This window comes from Scyliorhinus torazame, chromosome 3 (genome assembly GCF_047496885.1).
Source record: "Scyliorhinus torazame isolate Kashiwa2021f chromosome 3, sScyTor2.1, whole genome shotgun sequence".
NCBI classification, from domain to species: Eukaryota; Metazoa; Chordata; class Chondrichthyes; order Carcharhiniformes; family Scyliorhinidae; genus Scyliorhinus; species Scyliorhinus torazame.
Genome location: NC_092709.1, coordinates 100,645,853 through 100,667,529, shown reverse-complemented (window position 1 = coordinate 100,667,529; position 21,677 = coordinate 100,645,853). Strand labels below are relative to the sequence as shown.

The window sequence follows — 21,677 nt, the reverse complement described above, 5'->3', positions numbered from 1 at the left end:
GGACTTTTGGGCTCTTGATAGGAGCCCCATCGGCAATTTTAACGGCAAATAACACTGTGCGGTAATCCAGAAGGGAATCCCCCCCGGACACGGATGGAAAAAAGAGAGGAAAGTAGCCGGATTGCGGTGGATCCTCAAGAGCAGTGGCCAGGAAGGCAGGCACAAAGCAAGATGGCGTCGGAAGAAGGCAGTTTAATATGGGGCCCTGACCAACAAGAGTTCCTGCGGCGTTGCGTAGATGAACTCAAAAAGGAGATGAAGAAGGAGCTGTTGGCCCCGATATTACAAGCGAATGAGGGGCTAAAGGAGGAGCAAAAGACCCAGGAACAGGAGCTTCGGGTCGTGAAGGCAAAGGCTGCTGAGAATGAGGACGACATACAGGGCCTGGTGGTGAAAACGGAGATCCACAAGGCACAACACAAAAGATGTGTGGAAAGGCTGGAGGTGCTGGAGAACAATGCGAGGAGGAAGAACTTAAGGATTCTTGGTCTTCCCGAAGGTGCAGAGGGGGCGGACGTCGGGGCATATGTGAGCACGATGCTGCATTCGTTAATGGGTTCGGAGGCCCCGACGGGTCCGCTGGAGGGAGCCTATCGAGTTATGGCGCGAAGACCGAGGGCTGGAGAAACTCCTCGAGCAATAGTTGTGAGATTTCTCCGATACAAGGACAGGGAGATGGTCCTCAGATGGGCCAAGAAAACTCGGAACAGTAGGTGGGAGAATGCGGTGATCCGCGTGTATCAAGATTGGGGTGCGGAGGTGGCGAAAAGGAGGGCAAGCTTTAATCGGGCCAAGGCGGTGTTGCATAAAAGGAAGGTCAAATTCGGAATGTTGCAGCCGGCGAGACTGTGGGTCACACATCTAGGGAAACACCACTATTTCGAAACGGCAGACGAAGCGTGGACATTTATTGTCAAGGAGAAGCTGGAGTGAGCGGGCCAGAAGAAAAAGAACGTTTGGGACAAAAGGGGGGGGGGGGGGGGGGAGTGAATTTGTGGGATGAAGGGGGGAAAAGGGGGAAGAGAAGACGTCCCAGATTGTTAAACCTGCGACCCTGTAACTTCTCTCTCTTCCCCATGTCGTGGGGGAGGGGGTGAGGGAGGATGAGGAGCTGTGGGCGCCGGTTATTGGGGGCGGGGCCAAAAGGGGAAGCGCAGGTTTTGTTCCCGCGCTATGGTAATCATGGCGGGAACAGGGAAGCAGGAAGGAGGAGGCCTCGCACAGTGTGAGCCGAGGTCACGGGGGGAAGCCGAGGTCGGCCAGAGTTTGCTGACTTCTGGGAGCAACATGGGGGGTGCAATTACGCTAGCTTGGGATCTAGCGGGGGGGGGGGGGCTAACTGGGTTGCTGCTGCTGGGGAGAAGGGGGAGCTGGTACGGGAGGGGGGGGGGGGGGGCGAAGCCTGGGGGGGGGGATACAGCTACGTGGGAACTGGGTGAGGAGCTGGATTGAAAAAGGAAATGGCTAGTCGTCAAGGCGGGGGGGGGGGGGGGGGGGGGGGGAGAACCCGGTTGATCACGTGGAATGTGAGAGGGCTGAACGGGCCGATTAAGAGGGCACGGGTACACGCACACCTAAAGAAACTTAAGGCAGATGTGGTTATGCTTCAGGAGACGCATCTGAAGCTGACAGATCAGGTTAGACTTCGCAAAGGATGGGTGGGGCAGGTGTTTCATTAGGGGCTGGATGCAAAAAACAAGGGGGTGGCCATACTAGTGGGGAAGCGGGTAATGTTTGAGGCAAAGACTATAGTGGCAGATAGTGGGGGCAGATACGTGATGGTGAGTGGCAAACTGCAAGGGGAGGCGGTGGTATTGGTGAACGTGTATGCCCCGAACTGGGATGATGCCAATTTTATGAGGCGTATGTTAGGACGCATCCCAGACCTAGAGGCGGGAAAGTTGGTAATGGGTGGAGACTTTAATACGGTGCTGGACCCAGGGCTGGACATATCGAGGTCCAGGACCGGAAGGAGGCCGGCTGCAGTTAGGGTGCTTAAGGATTTTATGGTACAGATGGGAGGAGTAAATCCCTGGAGATTTAGTAGACCTAGGAGTAAGGAGTTTTTGTTTTTCTCCTATGTACATAAAGTATTTTCACGAACAGATTTTTTTGTTTTGGGAAGGGCACTGATCCCAAAGGTGACGGGGATGGAGTACACGGCTATAGCCATCTCGGATCATGCTCCACACTGGGTGGACCTGGAGATAGGGGAAGAAAAACAACAGCTTCCACCCTGGAGAATGGACATGGGATTATTGGCAGATGAGGGGTGTGTTTAAGGGTGAGGTGGTGTATTGAAAGGTACTTGGAAATTAATGATAATGGGGAGGTACAGGTGGGAGTGGTCTGGGAGGCACTGAAGGCAGTGGTTAGAGGGGAGCTGATATCTATTAGGGCACATAAAGGAAAGCAGGAGGGTAGGGAAAGGGAGCGGTTGTTGAAAGAACTGCTGAGGGTGGACAGACAATACGCGGAGGCACCGGAGGAGGGACTATACAGGGAAAGGCAAAGGCTACATATAGAGTTTGACTTGTTGACTACGGGTAAAGCAGAGGCACAATGGAGGAAGGCACAGGGTGTACAGTACGAATATGGGGAGAAGGCGAGTAGGTTGTTGGCCCACCAACTGAGGAAAAGGGGAGCAGCGAGGGAGATAGGGGGGGTGAGAGATGAGGAGGGGGAGATGGAGCGGGGAGCGGAGAGAGTGAATGGAGTGTTCAAGGCATTTTATGAAAGATTATATGAAGCGCAGCCCCCGGACGGGAAGGAGAGAATGATGTGCTTTCTGGATCAGCTGGAATTTCCTAAGGTGAAGGAACAGGAGAGGGTGGGGCTGGGAGCACAGATTGAGACGGAGGAAGTAGTGAAAGGGATTGGAAGCATGCAGGCGGGGAAGGGCCCGGGACCAGACGGATTCCCAGTTGAATTCTATAAGAAATATTTGGACTTGCTGGCTCCGCTACTGATGAGAACCTTTAATGAGGCGAGGGAAAGGGGGCAGCTGCCCCCGACTATGTCAGAGGCAATGATATCGCTCCTCCTAAAGAAGGAAAAAGACTCGCTGCAATGCGGGTCATACAGGCCCATTTCCCTCCTGAATGTGGATGCTAAGATCCTGGCCAAGGTAATGGCAATGAGGATAGAGGATTGTGTCCCGGGGGTGGTCCATGAGGGCCAAACTGGGTTTGTGAAGGGGAGACAGCTAAATACAAATATACGGAGGCTGCTAGGGGTAATGATGATGCCCCCACCAGAGGGGGAAGCGGAGATAGTGGTGGCGATGGATGCCGAGAAAGCATTTGATAGAGTGGAGTGGAATTATTTGTGGGAGGTGTTGAGGAGATTTGGCTTTGGGGACGGATATATCAGGTTGGTACAGTTGCTGTATAGGGCCCCGATGGCGAGCGTGGTCACGAATGGACGGGGGTCTGACTATTTTCGGCTCCATAGAGGGACGAGGCAGGGATGTCCTCTGTCCCCGTTATTGTTTGCACTGGCGATGGAACCCCTGGCCATGGCACTGAGGGGTTCCAGGAAGTGTAGGGGAGTACTTAGGGGGGGGGAGAAGAATACCGGGTATCTCTATATGCGGACGATTTGTTGCTATATGTGGCGGACCCGGCGGAGGGGATGCCAGAGATAATGCGGATACTTGGGGAGTTTGGGGATTTTTCAGGGTATAAACTGAACATGGGGAAAAGTGAGTTATTTGTGGTGCACCCGGGGGAGCAGAGCAGAGAGATAGAGGATTTACCGTTGAGGAAGGTAACAAGGGACTTCCGGTACCTGGGGATCCAGATAGCCAAGAATTGGGGTACATTACATAAGCTTAATTTAACACGGTTGGTGGAACAGATGGAGGAGGATTTCAAGAGATGGGACATGGTGTCCTTGTCATTGGCAGGTAGGGTGCAGGCGGTTAAAATGGTGGTCCTCCCGAGATTCCTTTTTGTGTTCCAGTGCCTCCCGGTGGTGATCACGAAGGCTTTTTTCAAAAGAATTGAGAAGAGCATTATGAGTTTTGTGTGGGCTGGGAAGACCCCGAGAGTGAGGCGGGGATTCTTGCAGCGTAGTAGGGACAGGGGGGGGGCTGGCACTACCGAGCCTAAGTGAGTACTACTGGGCCGCCAATGTTTCAATGGTGTGTAAGTAGATGGGAGAAGGGGAGGGAGCGGCGTGGAAGAGAATGGAGAGGGCGTCCTGCAAGGGGACTAGCCTGCAAGCAATGGTGACGGCGCCGCTGCTGTTCTCACCAAAGAAATACACCACAAGCCCGGTGGTGGTGGCTACATTGAGAATTTGGGGGCAGTGGAGACGGCATAGGGGAGGGACGGGAGCTTCGGTGCGGTCCCCGATAAGAAACAATCATAGGTTCGTTCCGGGGAGAATGGATGGGGGATTTGGAGCATGGCAAAGAGCTGGGGTAGTACAATTAAGAGATCTATTTGTAGATGGGACGTTTGCGAGCGCTGACGGAGAAATATGGGTTGCCCCAAGGGAATGCATTTCGGTATATGCAATTGAGGGCTTTTGTGAGGCAACAGGTGAGGGAATTCCCGCAGCTCCCGACGCAGGAAGTGCAGGATAGAGTGATCTCAGAGACATGGGTGGGGGACGGTAAGGTAGCGGACATATACAGGGAGATGAGGGACGAGGGGGAGATCATGGTAGATGAGCTGAAAGGGAAATGGGAAGAAGAACTGGGGGAGGAGATTGAGGAGGGGCTGTGGGCGGATGCCCTACGTAGGGTAAACTCATCGTCCTCGTGTGCCAGGCTAAGCCTGATACAATTTAAGGTGCTACACAGGGCACATATGACTGGAGCACGGCTTAGTAAATTTTTGGGGGTAGAGGATAGGTGTGCGAGATGCTCGAGAGGCCCAGTGAATCACACCCACATGTTCTGGTCATGCCCGGTACTACAGAGGTTCTGGGTGGGGGTGGCAAAGGTGCTTTCGAAGGTGGTGGGGGTCCGGGTCGAACTAAGCTGCGGGTTGGCTATATTTGGGGTTGCAGAAGAGCCGGGAGTGCAGGAGGCGAGAGAGGCTGACGTGTTGGCCTTTGCGTCCCTTGTAGCCCGGCGCAGGATATTGTTAATGTGGAAGGAAGCTAAGCCCCCGGGGGTGGAGACCTGGATAAACGATATGGCAGGGTTCATAAAGTTAGAACAGATTAAGTTCGTGTTAAGGGGTTCGGCTCAGGGGTTCACCAGGCGGTGGCAACCGTTCGTCGACTACCTCACAGAAAGATAGAGGGAATGGAAAAGAAGTAGATAACAGCAGCAACCCGGGGGGGGGGGGGGGGGGGGGGGGGGGAGGAGAGGGAGGAATCGGACGGACTCTCAGGGATGTTATTGTACATGTATAGGTATTTGGTATATGTAATTCATCATAGAATCATCAGTGCAGAAGGAGGCCATTCGGCCCATCGAGTCTGCACCGGCTCTTGGAAAGAGCACCCCACCCAAGGTCAACACCGCCACCCCATCCCCATAACCCAGCAACCCCACCCAACACTAAGGACAATTTTGGATACTAAGGGCAATTTATCATGGCCAATCCACCTAACCTGCACATCTTTGGACTGTGGGAGGAAACCGGAGCACCCGGAGGAAACCCACGCACACACGGGGAGGATGTGCAGACTCCGCACAGACAGTGACCCAAGCTGGAATCGAACCTGGGACCCTGGAGCTGTGAAGCAATTGTGCTATCCACAAGGCTACCGTGCTGCCCCTATTGTATATTGGACTGTTGGGCTGTAATTTTGGACAAGGCAGTTGCCATTTAGTTTTGTTTTTCTTTTGTTTTTGTTTATATATATTATTTACTTATTTGTTTAAAACTGGCCACGGCTATTTATATTGCTTTATTGTTGTGTAAAAGAAACACTACGTATTGTTATGTTTGACCAAAAAACTCGAATAAAATATATTTTTTTTAAAAAATGAATGAAATGTACATGAAGGGAAGCAACATTGGCTCAGTATTCGATTATGTGCCCTATACTTCTCGCTGATCCACACTCTAATTGTCATGTGTCAAGAGTATTCCAAGAATGCACATAAGAAGCAAATTAATCCCTCCATCACCAGTTCTTTTGGTTTCTAGTTTTCTCTTTTCTGCAATATCGGATTATTCAGAATTTGCTATGAAATTTCTCCATCTCAATGACTTACTTTAGTTGCTAGTTGCTTAGCTAATAACTTACAATATTTTTCCAATATTACAATCCGAGTAGACTAATAGCAGCTCTGAAACAGTCAATATTCAAACGGTTCCCCTTCCCAACTAAAAGAAACATGAGAATAGAAGAAAATCTTGAAGATGAAAATTTAAAGTTTTAAGTTGATCATTTTTGGCTTAGAACTGGTGTTATTATTTATCATAAGATAAGAAATTTGATTTAAAAAAGAGCTGGAATACATCAAATCCATTTCAATAATAGGCTATACTATTTGAAATATATTAGCAATTCCCTCTTTTTCATGTGTGTAAAATATCATATGGTTGGCCGAAAAAAAACATTCTCACTAAAATACATGTGAATTCTAAAATTTGCAAATATCAACTCATATTGAACTAATTCGTGAGGATAGCAGGTGGGAATATTTTTCTTTAGATTACCATCACGTGTTCGTAACGATCAAGAAAGACTGGCAGTGAACTCAGTATTAATTACCTACATTCTCTATAATTCATTCTAATTACCTGTAGTCTTGCTTCCCTTCTTTGTCTCTCATTGATATGGTCTGCCTGAAAATAAACATAACATACTTTCATAAAATTGTCTTAGGCAAAAGTGTATATCTTTTTTCTAGAATCTATTGCATTCATGTATACAGAGTAATGGCCCATCTCTTAATTCTCCAAAACTAAAGTACATAGATAGCCCTTTGGTTTACGCAATTCCTAAAATAAATCCATTTGGTAGGACGCAAGAGCTTTCTGGTTCTACAAACATTGGATATGATGGAATTTGCCACTCTGAATTCAGTCATCTTTTCCCAATGGCTTAGTGGCTAAGTGCACTGTATGGTGCGGTGCTGAACCAGAAATCTCTCAGGCTTCATCATTAGTCCATGCAGAGCTAGCAGTTGGCCCCAATTTCACTGGACTAATGTGGCAATAGGTTGAAGGACAAGCAAAATGCAGCTCCTGATCATTATTAGGGCTAATTGCTCAGAATTGGTCCTAGACATCTTCAAATAATCATGATAGAAGAATTGGCAGAGGAAGAGATGAAAATTAGTTTTAAGGAGTGAATCAACACAGTTATTTGCAAATGAGAACATATTTAAAATCAGCCTTATCCTAGGACTAGCTTCTTGAATGACAGTAACAAATTGTGATATTACTATAGTTTCTCAGCATGATCAGGCTAAAAATGGAGTCTACTTAATGCTGAGACATGGGGACAAAATTGAATAGTTCTTGAAAATGGGCATGAGGACCATGATGCATGATTGACTTTGTGTTGCCTACTCATTACCATGGTTGTAGAGTGCAACCAGCACTAAACACACTGTTCAATTGCTGCACACCTCTGAGAGAGGGGCCCAAGTTTGTGCAGAACTGGCAACATTTAAAGCTAGTCCACTCCTCTTAAAGAGGAAGTGCATTCTGGCTGGGAAAGAGTGTCCAGCAGGGAGAACACTGAGTAACGATGTAAACAGGGCACAGAACATGCTCTAAGGCAGTCATTTTCAAAGTCAGGGTCGCAACCGGTGGGTGGGTCGCGGGCGGATGTCAGGAGGGTTGCGGAGCCATCAATCGCGGCAGTCTCGATTGCAGGAATTAATGCGTAACAGCCTCAGCAGCCTGCTTTTAAAAATGCCAGTTGCGACAGGCTTTCAAAATGTGGGCACGCTGCGCATGCTTGCCCGCTTATCAGTGCGCATGCCCGGAGCCCAGGAAGAAACACCGTCTCCTGATGTTAGCGCGCTGACCCAGGAGAAGATTTCTTTTTAATACAATGCAGTCTTCCAGCCTGAAGCGACGGCAGAGAACAGGTCACGTGCCCCGAACACTGGCGTCACGTGCTCTGGGCACAATGGCGATTCCTCCATTTTGTCAGCAGCAAATCAGGATGGTGATGTCTAGCACGAGGGGACATAGCTTTAAATTGAGGGGAGATAGATATAAGACAGATGTCAGAGGTAGGTTCTTTACTCAGAGAGTAGTAAGGGTGTGGAATGCCCCGCCTGCAACAGTAGTGGACTCGCCAACACTAAGGGCATTCAAATGGTCATTGGATAGACATATGGACAATAAGGGAATAGTGTAGATGGGCTTTAGAGTGGTTTCACAGGTCGGCGCAACATCAAGGGCCGAAGGGCCTGTACTGCGCTGTAATGTTCTATGTTCTAAACAAGCAACAAGTAACACGACTGCAACAAAATGGATTGTTTTGTAATAAGGAAGAGAGGGCCAGAGACACAAACAGGCCAGGATCTCACAACTAAACCTGTTGGAGGAGAATCCACATCAGGACAAAGGAGTGATGGTGTGAGCTGTTCAGGAGAGTCCACAATAGGACAAATCAGTGGTGGTGTGAGCTCCAGGACCTCTGATGAACACCCCATACAGAAATGTAACGTTGAATGACAAAGCAAGTGAAATCATGAGGACCAAGCAGGCTCACCTTTCAGATTAAAGGTAAGCAAAAACGGTGGGTCGCGGAAGCCGGCTGGCGTGGGTCGCGGCGGTCGGTAAAAATGGGTCCCCGGGAATGAAGTTTGAAAAACACTGCTTTAAGGATCTCTGACACAGCACTGATGGTCACTCCATCAAAATCCTCATCTGAGTCCTCAGCAATAGTAGTCAAGTGCTCCTCTATCTCCACCACCAAGAGTTGCACCAAACCTTACCTTCACATTACTGCATGTTTCACACCCACATCTAATAGTTTGCACACACTGCCAGCTATTCGACCATGGCAGACATATCACCGAAACAGGTTAAACCATACTCATTGACACACTGCCCTCTCTCTTGGAGGATAAGGTGGAGCAAAATTACAATCAGCTACACCTAACCAGCGGGAGGCAGGCACGGTTGCATACCCTGACCACATGGAGGAGGAGATGGTGTTCACCGTCATCACAGCAGCTGTCACTGAAGTTGTGGCTAGCAGCAGATCTGAAATCACATAGATGACAGCATGCCCATATCTAATTCTCCTTCTGACATTCCGTTTCCCCCTCATCTCACAATCTCTTTGGATTTACACGGTACAGGTGACCAAAGCATTGATCCAATGATTATCCCTTCCTTGCACTACAACTCTACCCTAAATGCCTTTCTCCTTTCAAATACCAAGAACTGCAACTTGGCCTGGCAGGGGAACAGGAGAAAGAAGTAGAAGAAAAAGAGACTGATGGTAAAAAACAGGTCTCTCACACTTGTTAGTTCAAATGTCACAATGCATACTTCAGAAACTAACTTAAAGGATCAACACATGGGCTAGAAATGAGCGGTCTTCAGGCAGGGTAGGAGGGAAGGGTAACATGAGTGCTTGCTCATTGGAGGATGGGATCACAAATGAATACTGCTGCAGAGGTCTCTAATGAAGATTTTAATGGACTGGCTTTTGTTCCATAGAATAGTCATATCAGACTTGAAATCTTAACTTGGTTTATCCACCCATAGATGCTGCCAGACCTGTTGAGTTTTTTCAGCACTTTATTTCTGTTTCAAATCTCTTGCATCTGCAGTATTTCACTTTTATTACAGAAAAGGGCTGATGGGTATGCACATAGAAATGTTTGGTGCATTGACAGGTCTGGCAAAAATCCTGTGGTCACTGTCAAGAAGCATGGAGGTGTCCAACATTAGCCTCACATAGTGTTTTGTACAGAGATTGGAGCTCATCCTTTCCAGAATGGGAAATGTTGGCCACCTCCGTTATTACACTTGTGGACCCAGTCTCTGATGGCGATGACTCAGCTTATTGTCATGCAATCTTTGACTGCTGCCACCATGGCTGCAGACTTTTGTGCAAAGGGGCTTGAAGGGTGTCACAGCATTCAAGCAATCTGTCCTCTAACACATTGCTAGGATTACTGAGGTGCGATCTTGGGTGTCTGGTAGCGACTCTGTGGAGAATGAACCCTCTCGCTCTCTTTCAGGGTGATGGTGGTCATCCTCCCACCACTACCACTTAGCCAGTGCCTTTGTTTATGCCAGTCAGCCAGAAACCCAGACTGCTGTCACCCATGCAGAGGTGGTGCAGTCTAAAGCCATGGCTGTTAAGAGGCTGGGCTGCCTCAAGTTGACCGACAAAACCCATCTGCTGTTACCCCATCCCCCCGCCGCCGCAATAATCAGTTTTCCATCAGCAATTCTGCATTGGGGTAGCACTATGTATGAACAGTCAGACAGGCAAAAGCACACAAAACAGAGGCACTTAAAGTGTGATCAGTTAAATTTTGTGTGGAATATTAGATAGTTTGAATGATAAAGTTGATATGGAATGTTTGTTTTGTGCTAACTTTTATTCCAACATTGTGACCAAGATGACCCAGTGCTGGTTAGTAAGAGAGGGACAGCAAGATGTGAGACTTCAGTAAAACAGGTTAGTGAAGCATATGTTGAACTTCCAGTGACGGTGATGTGCTGAGCGGACGCACATCAGGTGGCTCTCCTCCCAACCAGAATCAAATAGGCATATTGAGGCAAACTTTTCCCAAAACATCAAAAGCAAAGTAACCACAACGGAGGAACGAAAACGACCGCAAAAGAAATGCCAGCAAACAGGAGCTCGAGGGGCCTAAGGGGCAGCAGAAGTGGCGGAAAGGGCCACAAACAGCAAGCAGACGAACTGGCGGACCCACGAGGTGAGGGGGCCCCAGCCATCCAAGAGAGAGGGAGACAATCGACCAGAGCATCAGCCTCCCCCTCGCCACCTGGAGACAGTTGGAAGACCTTCCTCAAGAAGGAGCTGGCCGCCATGAATGAGGCAGAATTAAAATCCAGGTAGGTGGTGATGGAGGCGATGGTCACCTTACAAAAAACAATCGCCAGGTTGGGGAAGAAAGTGGAGGTGCAGGAGAGGACAATCCATGACCTGAAGAGAGCCTCAACGGAACAGAGCGGCCCAAGGGAACTTAAAGGGAAAAGTTAAGGACCAGGACAACAGGTCCCGACGTTAGAATGTTCAGATTGAGGGCCTGCCAGAAGACATCGAGATTAGAGACCCGATGGTAGAGACATTGCCCAAATGCTGGGCAACCTAGTTGGGAGAGACAGCTTCCCCAACCCCCAGAACTCGACAGGGCACACAGGTCGCTCAAACCGAAGCCCAAGGCGGGGGAGAAGCCGAGGGCAATCATCGCGAAGCTGCATTGGCATCAGGACCGGGAGAGCATCCTGTGGTGGGCAAAACAGACTAGAGCGAGCACATGGGAAGGACACAGAATCCGTATTTACCAGGACATTGGGGTAGATCTGGCAAAACAAAGGGCCGAGTTCAACCAGGCAAAGTCAGCGCCATACAAAAATAGGGTGCGATTTGGAATGCTATTCCCAGCCAGACTCTGAGTCACATACCAGAGCAAAGAGCATGACTTCAATACCCTGGCAGAGGCAAACGATTTCATGCAGGTCAATGGCCTCAACAAGGGGCAGGTGAGGCAGCGTTGAAGGCGGATCGGAGGAAGATCGCTAAAGAAACAGAAACTTATTGAACAGTTGCCATGTTTGCGTGGGACTGTACTGCCTCGTTCTGATAAAAAAGACCGGGTCACAGGAAAGAACAAGTACAGGGAAATGCAGGTGAGGGTACAGGCAGAAAAAGCAGACAGTCAGCGGGCATAAGCAAGGGGTTAGACCAGCCCAGGGAGTAGAGCCACTGTACTAGCAAGACAGGCAGTAAGGGGGGCCGTGGTGCAGCTCTCGTCATGGAGGGAGCACCGGGCAGTGGGGGGGTCACAGCGACAGGGCGGGGAACTCCTGGGGGAGGGGGTAAAGGAACACATAGGGAAACAGGACGGCTCTCGAATTTGCATCAGCTGGTAGGGAGCAGGCCGAGGAAACAAGATGGCGCCGCAAGCAGCCACTTTGGAGGGTCCATAAATAGAGAAACCCCAGAGTGCAGGGACGCATCCATGTGGCGTACACACAGTTGCCGGCCATGTTGGGTGCTTCCTGGACAAAGGGAAACCTCGGAGCGCAGGGGCCTGGCCTCATGGTGAGAGCGGTGACCGTGGCCATTTTGAATGGCCCCAAACAAAGAGAAACCCCGGAGTCAGGGGCGCATTCATCAGGTAAGTATGGTTGATCCCGCAAGAACGGGAGGACAGAAACACCCCCACCAGAATTACCACCTGGAATGTCAGGGGACTAAACGGCCCAGTGAAAAGGTCCAGAGTTTTCGCCCACTTCAGAAGTCTGAAAGCCGACATAATCTTCATGCAGGAGACACACCTGAGGCAGCAGGACTGACTGTGGGTAAGAAAGGGCTGGGTGGGACAGACATACCATTCATGCTGCAGGACGAGGGCTAGGGCAGTAGCCATACTAATTAGCAAGTGGACGAGATTCAGAGACAAGGACGGTTACGGACCAAGGGGGATGGTACGTCATGGTCAGCGGTGTCCTGGATGGGGCCCAGGTGGTTGTGGTAAATGTGTATGCGCCCAAATGGGACGATACAGACTTTATAAAGAAGTAAAAGGCGGAAATCCCCAACATTGATACACACCAATGATCATTGGGGGGGGGGGGGGGGGGGGGGGGGGGGGAAAGACTTCAACTGCGTACTGGACCCTCTGACAGACCGATCAAACCCCAGAACGGGGAAAAAGACAGGCATGGCTAGGGAACTGGAAGCATTCATGGAACAGATGGGCACGGTGGACCCATGGCAGTTTCTCCACCCCGGTGAGAGGAATGCTCGTTCTTTACGCCATGCACCCGGATTGACTTCTTTGCAGTGGGGAAATCGGTGCTTCCAGCAATAACAAGGGAGGAATATTCAGCACTAGACATCTCTGACCACGCTCCACATGACATGGAGGCGCTGGCTTGCAATGCAGAACAATGCCAGCAGCGCGGGTTCAATTCCTGTACCGGCCTCCCCGAACAGGCGCCGGAATGTGGCGACCAGGGGCTTTTCACCGTAACTTCATTGAAGCCTACTTGTGACAATAAGCGATTATTATTATTATTTGAGGTTGGAGATGGGCCGTGCCCAGCGCCCCACATGCAGGCTGGACATGGACCTCTTGACCAACAAGGCAATCAACAAAACACATCACAGGCCATCGGCGAGTACATTACTAATAACCAGAACGGGGAAAACGGGGAAGTCTCACCTTCCATGTTCTGGGAGGCAGTGATTAGGGGAGAAATTATAGCCTAAAAGGCACGTACAGACAAGGAAGAGAGGGCGGCCAGGCAACAACTGATCGACTCCATCCTGGAGGTCGACAGAAAGTACTCCGAGGCCCCGACCGCAGAGCCTCTGGTGAAGAGGAAAAAGCTGCAAATGGACTTTAACCTACTATCCACCAGGAAAGCAGTGCACTAACTCCGCCATGCACAGGAAACGTCTACAAGCACGGAGATAAGGCTGGCCGCTTACTGGCTGACCAGCTGCGAAAGCAGGCAGCCACGAGGGAGAAAGCGCAAGTAAAGAATAGCAGAGGCAGACTGGCAAACGACAAAAGAGGTCAACCGAGCGTTAGAGACCTTCTACCGAGGGATGAAACGGTTCCTCGATGGACTGGACGTGCCAGTTGTGGGGGACGTTAGGCGGGGGGGAACTGGAAGCAACAATAGGTCTGGGAGAGATCATGGAGAGCATCAGCAGCTCCATGCAGGTGGGAAGGGTTCCTGGTGAACCTCTATAAACAATTCACGCCAGCCCTGACCTCACACCTCAGGGATATGTTCGCAGACTCGCTAGTGAGGGGCATTCTGCGCGCCCCCCCCCCCCCCCCCCACAAGAGGTGATCATACTTGGACGCAGAAAAGGCCTTCGACAGAGTCAAGTGGAAGCACCTCTTTGAAGTACTGGAGCAGTTTGGACTAGGAGCAGGGTTCACCTCCTGGGTGAAACTCCTGTACAACGCCCCCAAGGCGAGCGTTCGGACCAACACCAGCAGCTCCGACTACTTCCAGCTGCACAGAGGCACACAGCAAGGATGCCCACTGTCCCTGCTCCTGTTCACCCTAGCAATTGAACCCCTGGCAGTCGCCCTGCAAGACGCGAAAAGCTGGAAGGGCATCCAAAGAGGAGGCAGAGCACACAGAGTTTCACTCTATACAGATGACATGCTCCTCCATGTCTCGGACTCACAGAATGGCCTGAAAGCATTCATGCAGTTCCTGGAAGAGTTCGGAGCCTTCTCGGGTCACAAACTCAACCTGGGCAAGAGCGAAGTTTTCCTGGTGAACCCGAACGGGGGAGGGACAGAGCTGGAGGGACTCCCATTTAAACTAGCCCAAAAACAAATTCCGTTACCTGGGGATCCAGAAAGCCCTTGACTGGACACGGATTCACAAATGGAATCTGACCAGTCTGGCAGAGGAAGCTAAAAAAAACTACAGAGATGGGAGCACTCCTGCTCTCCCTGGCGGGGAGAGTGCAGACAATCAAAATTAACGTACCGCTGAGGCTCCTCTTCCTGTTCAGATCCATACCAATCTTCATCCCCAAGGCTTTCTTCCACAGCATAAACAAAATTACCATGCCGTTTGTGTGGAGGGTAAGAACCCAAGGATCCCCAAATCTACCACTGGGCAGCTACGGCAGGGAGGGGGTGGGATGGATACGTGAACCCAACATGGAATGGGTGAGGATGGAGGAGGCTTCCTGCAAGGGAACGACCTTCCGGGCCCTAGCCACGACAGCGCTCCCATCCCCTTCCCCTGACAAAACACACATCCTGCCCAGTGGTGGCAGCCACACTAAAGACATGGAACCAGATGATGCAGCATTTCGGTCTAACCAAGAAGTCCCCCAAGGCCCCATCTGTAGAAACCACAAATTCCCACCAGTCATGCTCAACACCACCTTTAAAAGATGGAGACAGGACAGGGGGGACGCTAACAGTTAGGGACTTCTACATAGCAGACAGACTAGCGACCCTGAGTGAACTGACGGAAGACCTGGAACTACTGACAGAACAGGAACTCAAACTTCTTCATATCAAACACTTTCTCCGCAAAGAGTCGGCAAGATACCCCAGGGTCCTGAGACACACTAATAGAGGAACTGAATAAACACTGACAGCAAGGGGGAGGGGAGAAACTGTGGGAAGGAACATCTATGGACGATTACTGGATAGGGCAAGACTGCCACTGGACAAAGCCAGACAAAAATGGGAGGACGAACTGGGGACGGAAGTGGGTTGGGGACTCTGGAGCGAAGCACTGAGCAGGGCCAACTCCACCTCCTCCTGCGCAAGGCTTAGCCCCATGCGGTTTAAAGTGGTGCACAGAGCGCACCGAACCAGAACCCGAATGAATAGGTTCTTCCCGGAGGTGGAGGATAAATGCGAACGGTGCCAGGGAGTCCTGGTCAACCACGCGCACATGTTCTGGGCTTGTCCCAGACTTGGCAGGCACTGGACAGCCTTCTTCGAGGCGATGTCCAAGGTTGTGGGGATGAGGGTGGAGCTGTGCCTGAGAGTGGCAGTCTTCGGGGTATTGGAACAGCCAGAGCTACAAATGGGGAAGGGGGCCAATGCCCTTGTTTTTGATTCCTTAATTGCATGCCAGAGAATCCTGCTCGGCTGGCGATCAGCAGCACCACCCATAGCTGCAGGCTGGCTAGCAGACCTGGCGGAATTTCTCCACCTGGAGAAGATTAAGTACACCATCTGAGGGTTGGACGAGGGCTCCCACAAAGTGTGGGGCCATTCGTCGGCCTGTTCCAAGACCTAGAGGCCAACAGCGACTAGGGAAGAGGGGGAGCGCAGACAAGAACACATACGAGGAGATACAAAGGAGGAAGGAGATGAGGAGGGAACCCAAGGGAGCCACAGGGAGAAACATAAGGGGAAAGGGGGGAGCAAGAAGGTCCCCCCCCCCCCCCCCCCCCCCCCCCCCCCCACCCCCACCCCCGGAGGAGCGGTAGGACACCCAGCTTGGAAGAGGGGGCTACCAACGAGGGGACGGGGAAAATGTACATTAAGAAATATGTATGTTAATAAGAAACTGTACAACATGTAAATACCAGGTACACCATTCGTTATAAGTATCATTCTGTAAAATTGAAAAACACCAATAAAAACATTTTTTTAAAAAAGGTGAAGCATATATTGTTCCTTGCCGGGAACGAGATAGGTTAAGATTCTTGTTTGGGTATGGGCTCCTGATAGCCCTTCTCTACTTCCTTCCTCTTCAAGTAAGTGTTTTCCTCTTATGTTGCCTCTGCTTCATTGCCCTTTCATGCTACAGGCCAAAGTGGATTAAGAGGAGGTGGTGGGGTAGTCATATTGTCACTGGACTAGTAATCCAGAAACATGGGGTAATGCTTTTGTGATCAGAGTTCGACCCCCACCACAGCAGATGGTGAAATTTGAATTCAATGGAATTGAAAGCCTAACGAAGACCATGAAACCATCATCAATTGTTTTAAAAACCTATCTGTTCGCTAATGTCCTTTTGGGAAGGAAATCTGCCATCCTTACCCAGTCTGGCCTACACGTGACTCCATACCCACAGCAATGTGGTTGATTCTTTACTGCTCTTGGAAATAGCCTAGCAAGCCGCTCAGCCCAAGGGCAATCAGGGATGGGCAATAAATGCTGGCCCATCCAGTGACATCATGACTGGAAGCAAGTGATCAGAGTGGAATGCTTGAAGTCTACAAAGGCCTTCACTGCATACCACACCACTGGCTTCAGCAACTTTAATAACAGCATCAACTAATTATTAACTCAGCAACAACTGGTACAAATCAATCATTAACTTAAAAGTAGTTGATGAACCCTTTACATTCTGCTACGGTACACATGTGTGGGGTTGAGATCACGTTAGTTGGAGCATACAGGTGAAAATGCCACCACTTGATCAAATCAACCTTAGATGGTGATTGATCTGCAACCTCTGTGTACTTTCAGAATGCACACTAGCAATCTACCCAAACCGGCATCCAGTGGGGCCATGGCAGAATTGTGTATACACAGCGTGAACACAATCTGGAAACTAAAATGGCACCCACAGCACCAAAAACATGGGTGCTATGCAACCAAGTGTTGCGACAAGAGTGTCCTGGGTGCAAGTAAGATCAAGTTAGTGAGGCACGACCTCCCCTTCACAATACCATGCTGTCTATCTCTTATGAGTCCGTTTGTTTCCAAATGGGTATAAATCCTGTCCCTGAGAATTCTCTCCAATAATTTACCTACTACCGACGTAAGGCTCACCAGCCTATCGTTTCCAGGATTATCCCTGCTACCTTTCTTAAACAGCGGTACCACATTAGCTATTCTCCAGTCCTCTGGAATCTACCTGTAGCCAATAAAGATACAAAGATGTCAGTCAAGGCCCCAGCAATTTCCTCCCTTGCTTCCCTCAGTATTCTGGGGTAAATCCCATCCGTCCCAAGAGACTTATCTACCTTAATATATTTTAAAAGACCCAATACCTCCTCCTTTTCGATGTTAGCATGACCCAGACTGTCCACATACCCTACCCAAGAATTATCTTCCACAAAGTCCCTTTCTTTGGTGAACATTGATGCAAAGTACTCATTTAGTACCTCACCCATTTCCTCTGGCTCAACACAAAGATTCCCCCCACTGTCCTTAAGTGGTCCAATCCTTTCCCTGGCTACCCTCTTGCTTTTTACATATGAATAAAAAGCTCTGGGATTCACCTTAATCCTAAAAGGTAAAAGGACAACAATAAATAATGCCAACATGGAGGATTTGCTCATCTCCTCTAATGAGGAGGACATCTGCTGAGACTGCAGAGGAAGAGGTCGAAGCATAGGCCAGGCTAGGTAGGTGTGCTTTTGAGGACCTCATGGCCAACAGATTTCACAGGGAGGATAACGAGTTGCAGTTAATACCTTCCTTGGACAAATGCCCTCCATCATGGGCTAACATTAACACCAATGCTTCTATTCCTCTCAGTTCGACATGCATTTCAATATAAGATAGTAAATAGTTAAAACATCAGGCTCACATCCTGCTGATTTTCTGAAGGATGATGAAGCCTCTGGTGCATGAGTCTTTGCTGAGATGAGGTGCTAATTAGAGGAGGAAGTCTCAGCAGCAGCCATCAGAAGGTGTTGCCTCTTCAAGCATTCCCCCAGTATTCCAGTCACAACATCCCAATCCCAGTCTTTACAAGAGTCAGGAGATGTTCCACTATCCTCAGTGGGCTCGTAGCTGGATGCCTTCAATCTGATAAACCTTGTCAAAGAGATCCACCTCCAGCAATGAGACAACACATTGTATAACATCGATGGTGAAACTGATAAATGATACCTGGGCTAAGACAGCCAAGGACATTCCGCAGGTGTGCACCTAATCAGAGATGACTCAATCCAATGTGTCACTTTATTCTCTATCACATTCAAATCCGCACTCTCAGTAAGGAATGCTGATCTGCTTTTATCATCTCCTCACTATGCATGTGGAGCACCGGAAGTTGACGAGATTCAACTACCTGTGCGACTGACATTAAAATGCTTCTTCTTGAAGACAAACGCTATGCCCTCCTGGCCAACCTGGCCCTTCCGAATTCCAAAATGCTCAGACACCATGAGGCCCTCAAGGTGATGAGTCTTTGCTAATAAAGAGCAGACTTCAGCTTCATCCTTGCTCCTATCCTACTGCTCCCCTCAACATTGTCTAAAGCAATGATGTACAGTTGCAGAGCGTGCTAAAAGGCTCTATTGAGCACCAAATATCACCATTTGCAATTAGCAAATGCTGCATCCCAACATTGTGACGAGAATCTTGTAGCCGCAGTACATATAACTACAGATTGAAAAACGACCAAGGTTGTAGGTTTGAGGGCCAAGACAATAATCATAGAATCACAGTATCCCTACAGTACAGGAGGCTGTCAACCAGCCCATCGAGTCTGCACCTACCCTCCAAAAGAGCATCCTACCGAGGTCCACTCCGCACTCACCGCACCCTATCCCCATAACCTAACTTGTACATCCCTAGACACAAAGGGACAAATTAGCATGCCCAATCTACCTTAACCTGCACATCTCTGGACTGTGGGAGGAAACCGGAACACCCGGAGGAAACCCACACAGACACGGGGAGAACCCGGAGGGTCCCTGGGTGTCTCTTTGAGGAGGGGGAATCTGCAGTGAGAGTGAGATGCCTCTTCCCCCTCTTGCATTGCCATTGGCTACACCAATATGTCCTGGACCAAGGTCTCGATGGCAACCACCGCACAAACTCCACACACAGTCAACCAAGGCCAGAATTGAACCCGGGTCCCTGGCGCTATGAGTCAGCAGTGCTAACCAGTGCCACCCTGTGGCTGACAGGGATAGAGCTTACTGAAGTTGTATGATATGACTCTTCTAAATGTGTAACCACATCTCCCCTTGCACCCTACACTTTCACCGTTCAATACAGACAAGATAGATCACCTCTGCCTCAGTCTTACACAATCAAGAATAAACATGAATAAACAATTTGAAAGCATGTGAACAAGATTCCTTCCACAACCACATTAGTGGAAGTATCATTGTTGTTGAGAATGATCTGAAAGAGGTGCACCCTTGTGGTGATATGGACGCTAATTACGTAGATAATAGATCCATGACAGCAACATCTGCGGTGAATGGGGGAGGCACCATGGGATCACACCTCATTGGCAACTCATATAACGGAGGCATACAGCTGATATCTCTTCCTGATGTTCCTGTGATTGTTGCTGCAACTCCAGAAACTGAGTTAGAAGGATGGAGTCTAGAGGCTTGCCATCTGACTCGGACTCAGCAAAATGTTGGCCCCCAAAACAGTCAAGAGTGTCGGCGACCTCAAATGTCCCCGGCTCCGCCTGCAATGGGCTATATAGTGACTCAAGCCTGCTCTTGAACTAGATCCCATTGAGTTGCGAGTCTCTGCACTGACGGACGGTGTGGGTGAGCTCAGTGGTTCGGCTTTCAAACTCAGAGAACATTGCATTCCTGCACCCCAGACATCCTGGGCTGCAGACACCGAGAACATTGTGCGTGCCTACACTTTAAATATGGTGCCCTTGAGTGAAGAAGCGGTGAGCTCACAGCAAAGACATGGGTGAAGATTTCAACAGCAGATGGGCTACGGCTGGCGTAGGTGAGGAATATTGTGGAATTGGAACATGGTAATCATAATGGAGATGGTATGGGGTTGGAAGCTCAGCTCGCAGTAAAATAGGATAGCAAAATTGTAAACCACCTGAATCAAGCTGACAGTAGCCAGGGAGAATAGGTGCCAAGTATTTAGTTTGTGATGGACGTCAAAGGCAAGGTTTTTATCTTCTGGAGGGAACTGTGGTCTATCCATGAGATTATGAGCCAATGTTACAAAGGTGAAAGGAATTGGCCTTGGAGACGAATAAGATGTGGGATTTGAAGCCTGGGCCTTGTGCAACTTGTTTCAGCCAGAGCAAGTAACTGGGAGAGGGGCTGAGGTGGGATAAGGGAGCAGAGCATATAGCAAGGGTGATAAACAATGGCTTTTGTTTTCCCAATGTTCAGTTGCAAAATAATTTGACTTAATATTGCTATGCTGACAGACATCTGGCTGGACTCTGGTTGTACTGGAGTTGAGGGAAGTGATGGCAAGCTGCATTTGAGTGTCATCAGCAGGTATGGAAGCGGACTTATCAGAAGCATAAGAAATAAGAGGCAGCAGGATACCGTACTGTCCCTTGGCCATTTAATAAGATTATGGCTGAATCTTGACCTTAACTACATTTTCCACCTATTTTCCTTAATCCCTCAATTCCCTTGAGCCCAAAGATCTATCAATCTCAGCCTTAAATATGACTATGCCCCCTAGTCTAGGCTCAGCGCCAGAGGAAGCAGCCTCTCAGTACTTGTACCATCAGCCCTCTCAATAGTTTTATACATTCCAATTGTTCATGCCTTCAGATGATATCATCTTACAGAGGCATAAAGGAAAAAGAGGAATTAGTTAAGGAAAGACCAGGTGGAGATGTTAAGAGTTGATTATTCAGCAGCAGGAAGATAAGCCATTGGTAAAGAAGCGCTGGCTGGATTCAGACAATATGTGCAAAGACAGTTCCATGGAGCTCAATATTGGAAGAATGGCCATCATTAGCGTGGCATGATGAGTCATATAAAATGCCGTGGAAGGACAAAAAGAGATACACCCAAGGATATTAGTGACATTAGGCTGGAGAGCTTTGTTTTGATGAATAGAGCTAGGTTGAAATTATTTACATGAGAAATTCTGAAAGAAAGACTGACTAGGTATTGGATTCCAACAAATTTGAGGGCCCAAGAGGAGAGGTTAGATATGAAGTGGTTGTAGCCCTCTAAGAAGAGGTTAGCTTGTTTTAAAAAAAATATTTTCATTCATTTCCCTTTGACAGAATAGGGTCAATTAGTGGAAACATTTGCAGGTTGATCAACTGTTTGACACTGCGACGTAAACATTTCTTCCATGGCTGTAATCATCTTTACATCAGACAATTTGGTAGTTAGTCCTATACAGAAGGAGCTTTATGAGCTCCTAA

The 21,677-nt window shown here is 49.1% G+C and overlaps 1 protein-coding gene across 1 annotated transcript in view; it reads right to left on the bottom strand.

Moving 5' to 3' along the window:
- Nucleotides 1-21,677, bottom strand: part of gatb (glutamyl-tRNA(Gln) amidotransferase, subunit B) — a 166,294-nt gene that overhangs the window by 54,438 nt on the left and 90,179 nt on the right. Inside the window, exon 8 of the mRNA XM_072496073.1 lies at nt 6,714-6,758. Within this exon, the coding sequence (XP_072352174.1) occupies nt 6,714-6,758 (45 nt within the window). The remainder of the gene's footprint in view (nt 1-6,713; nt 6,759-21,677) is intronic.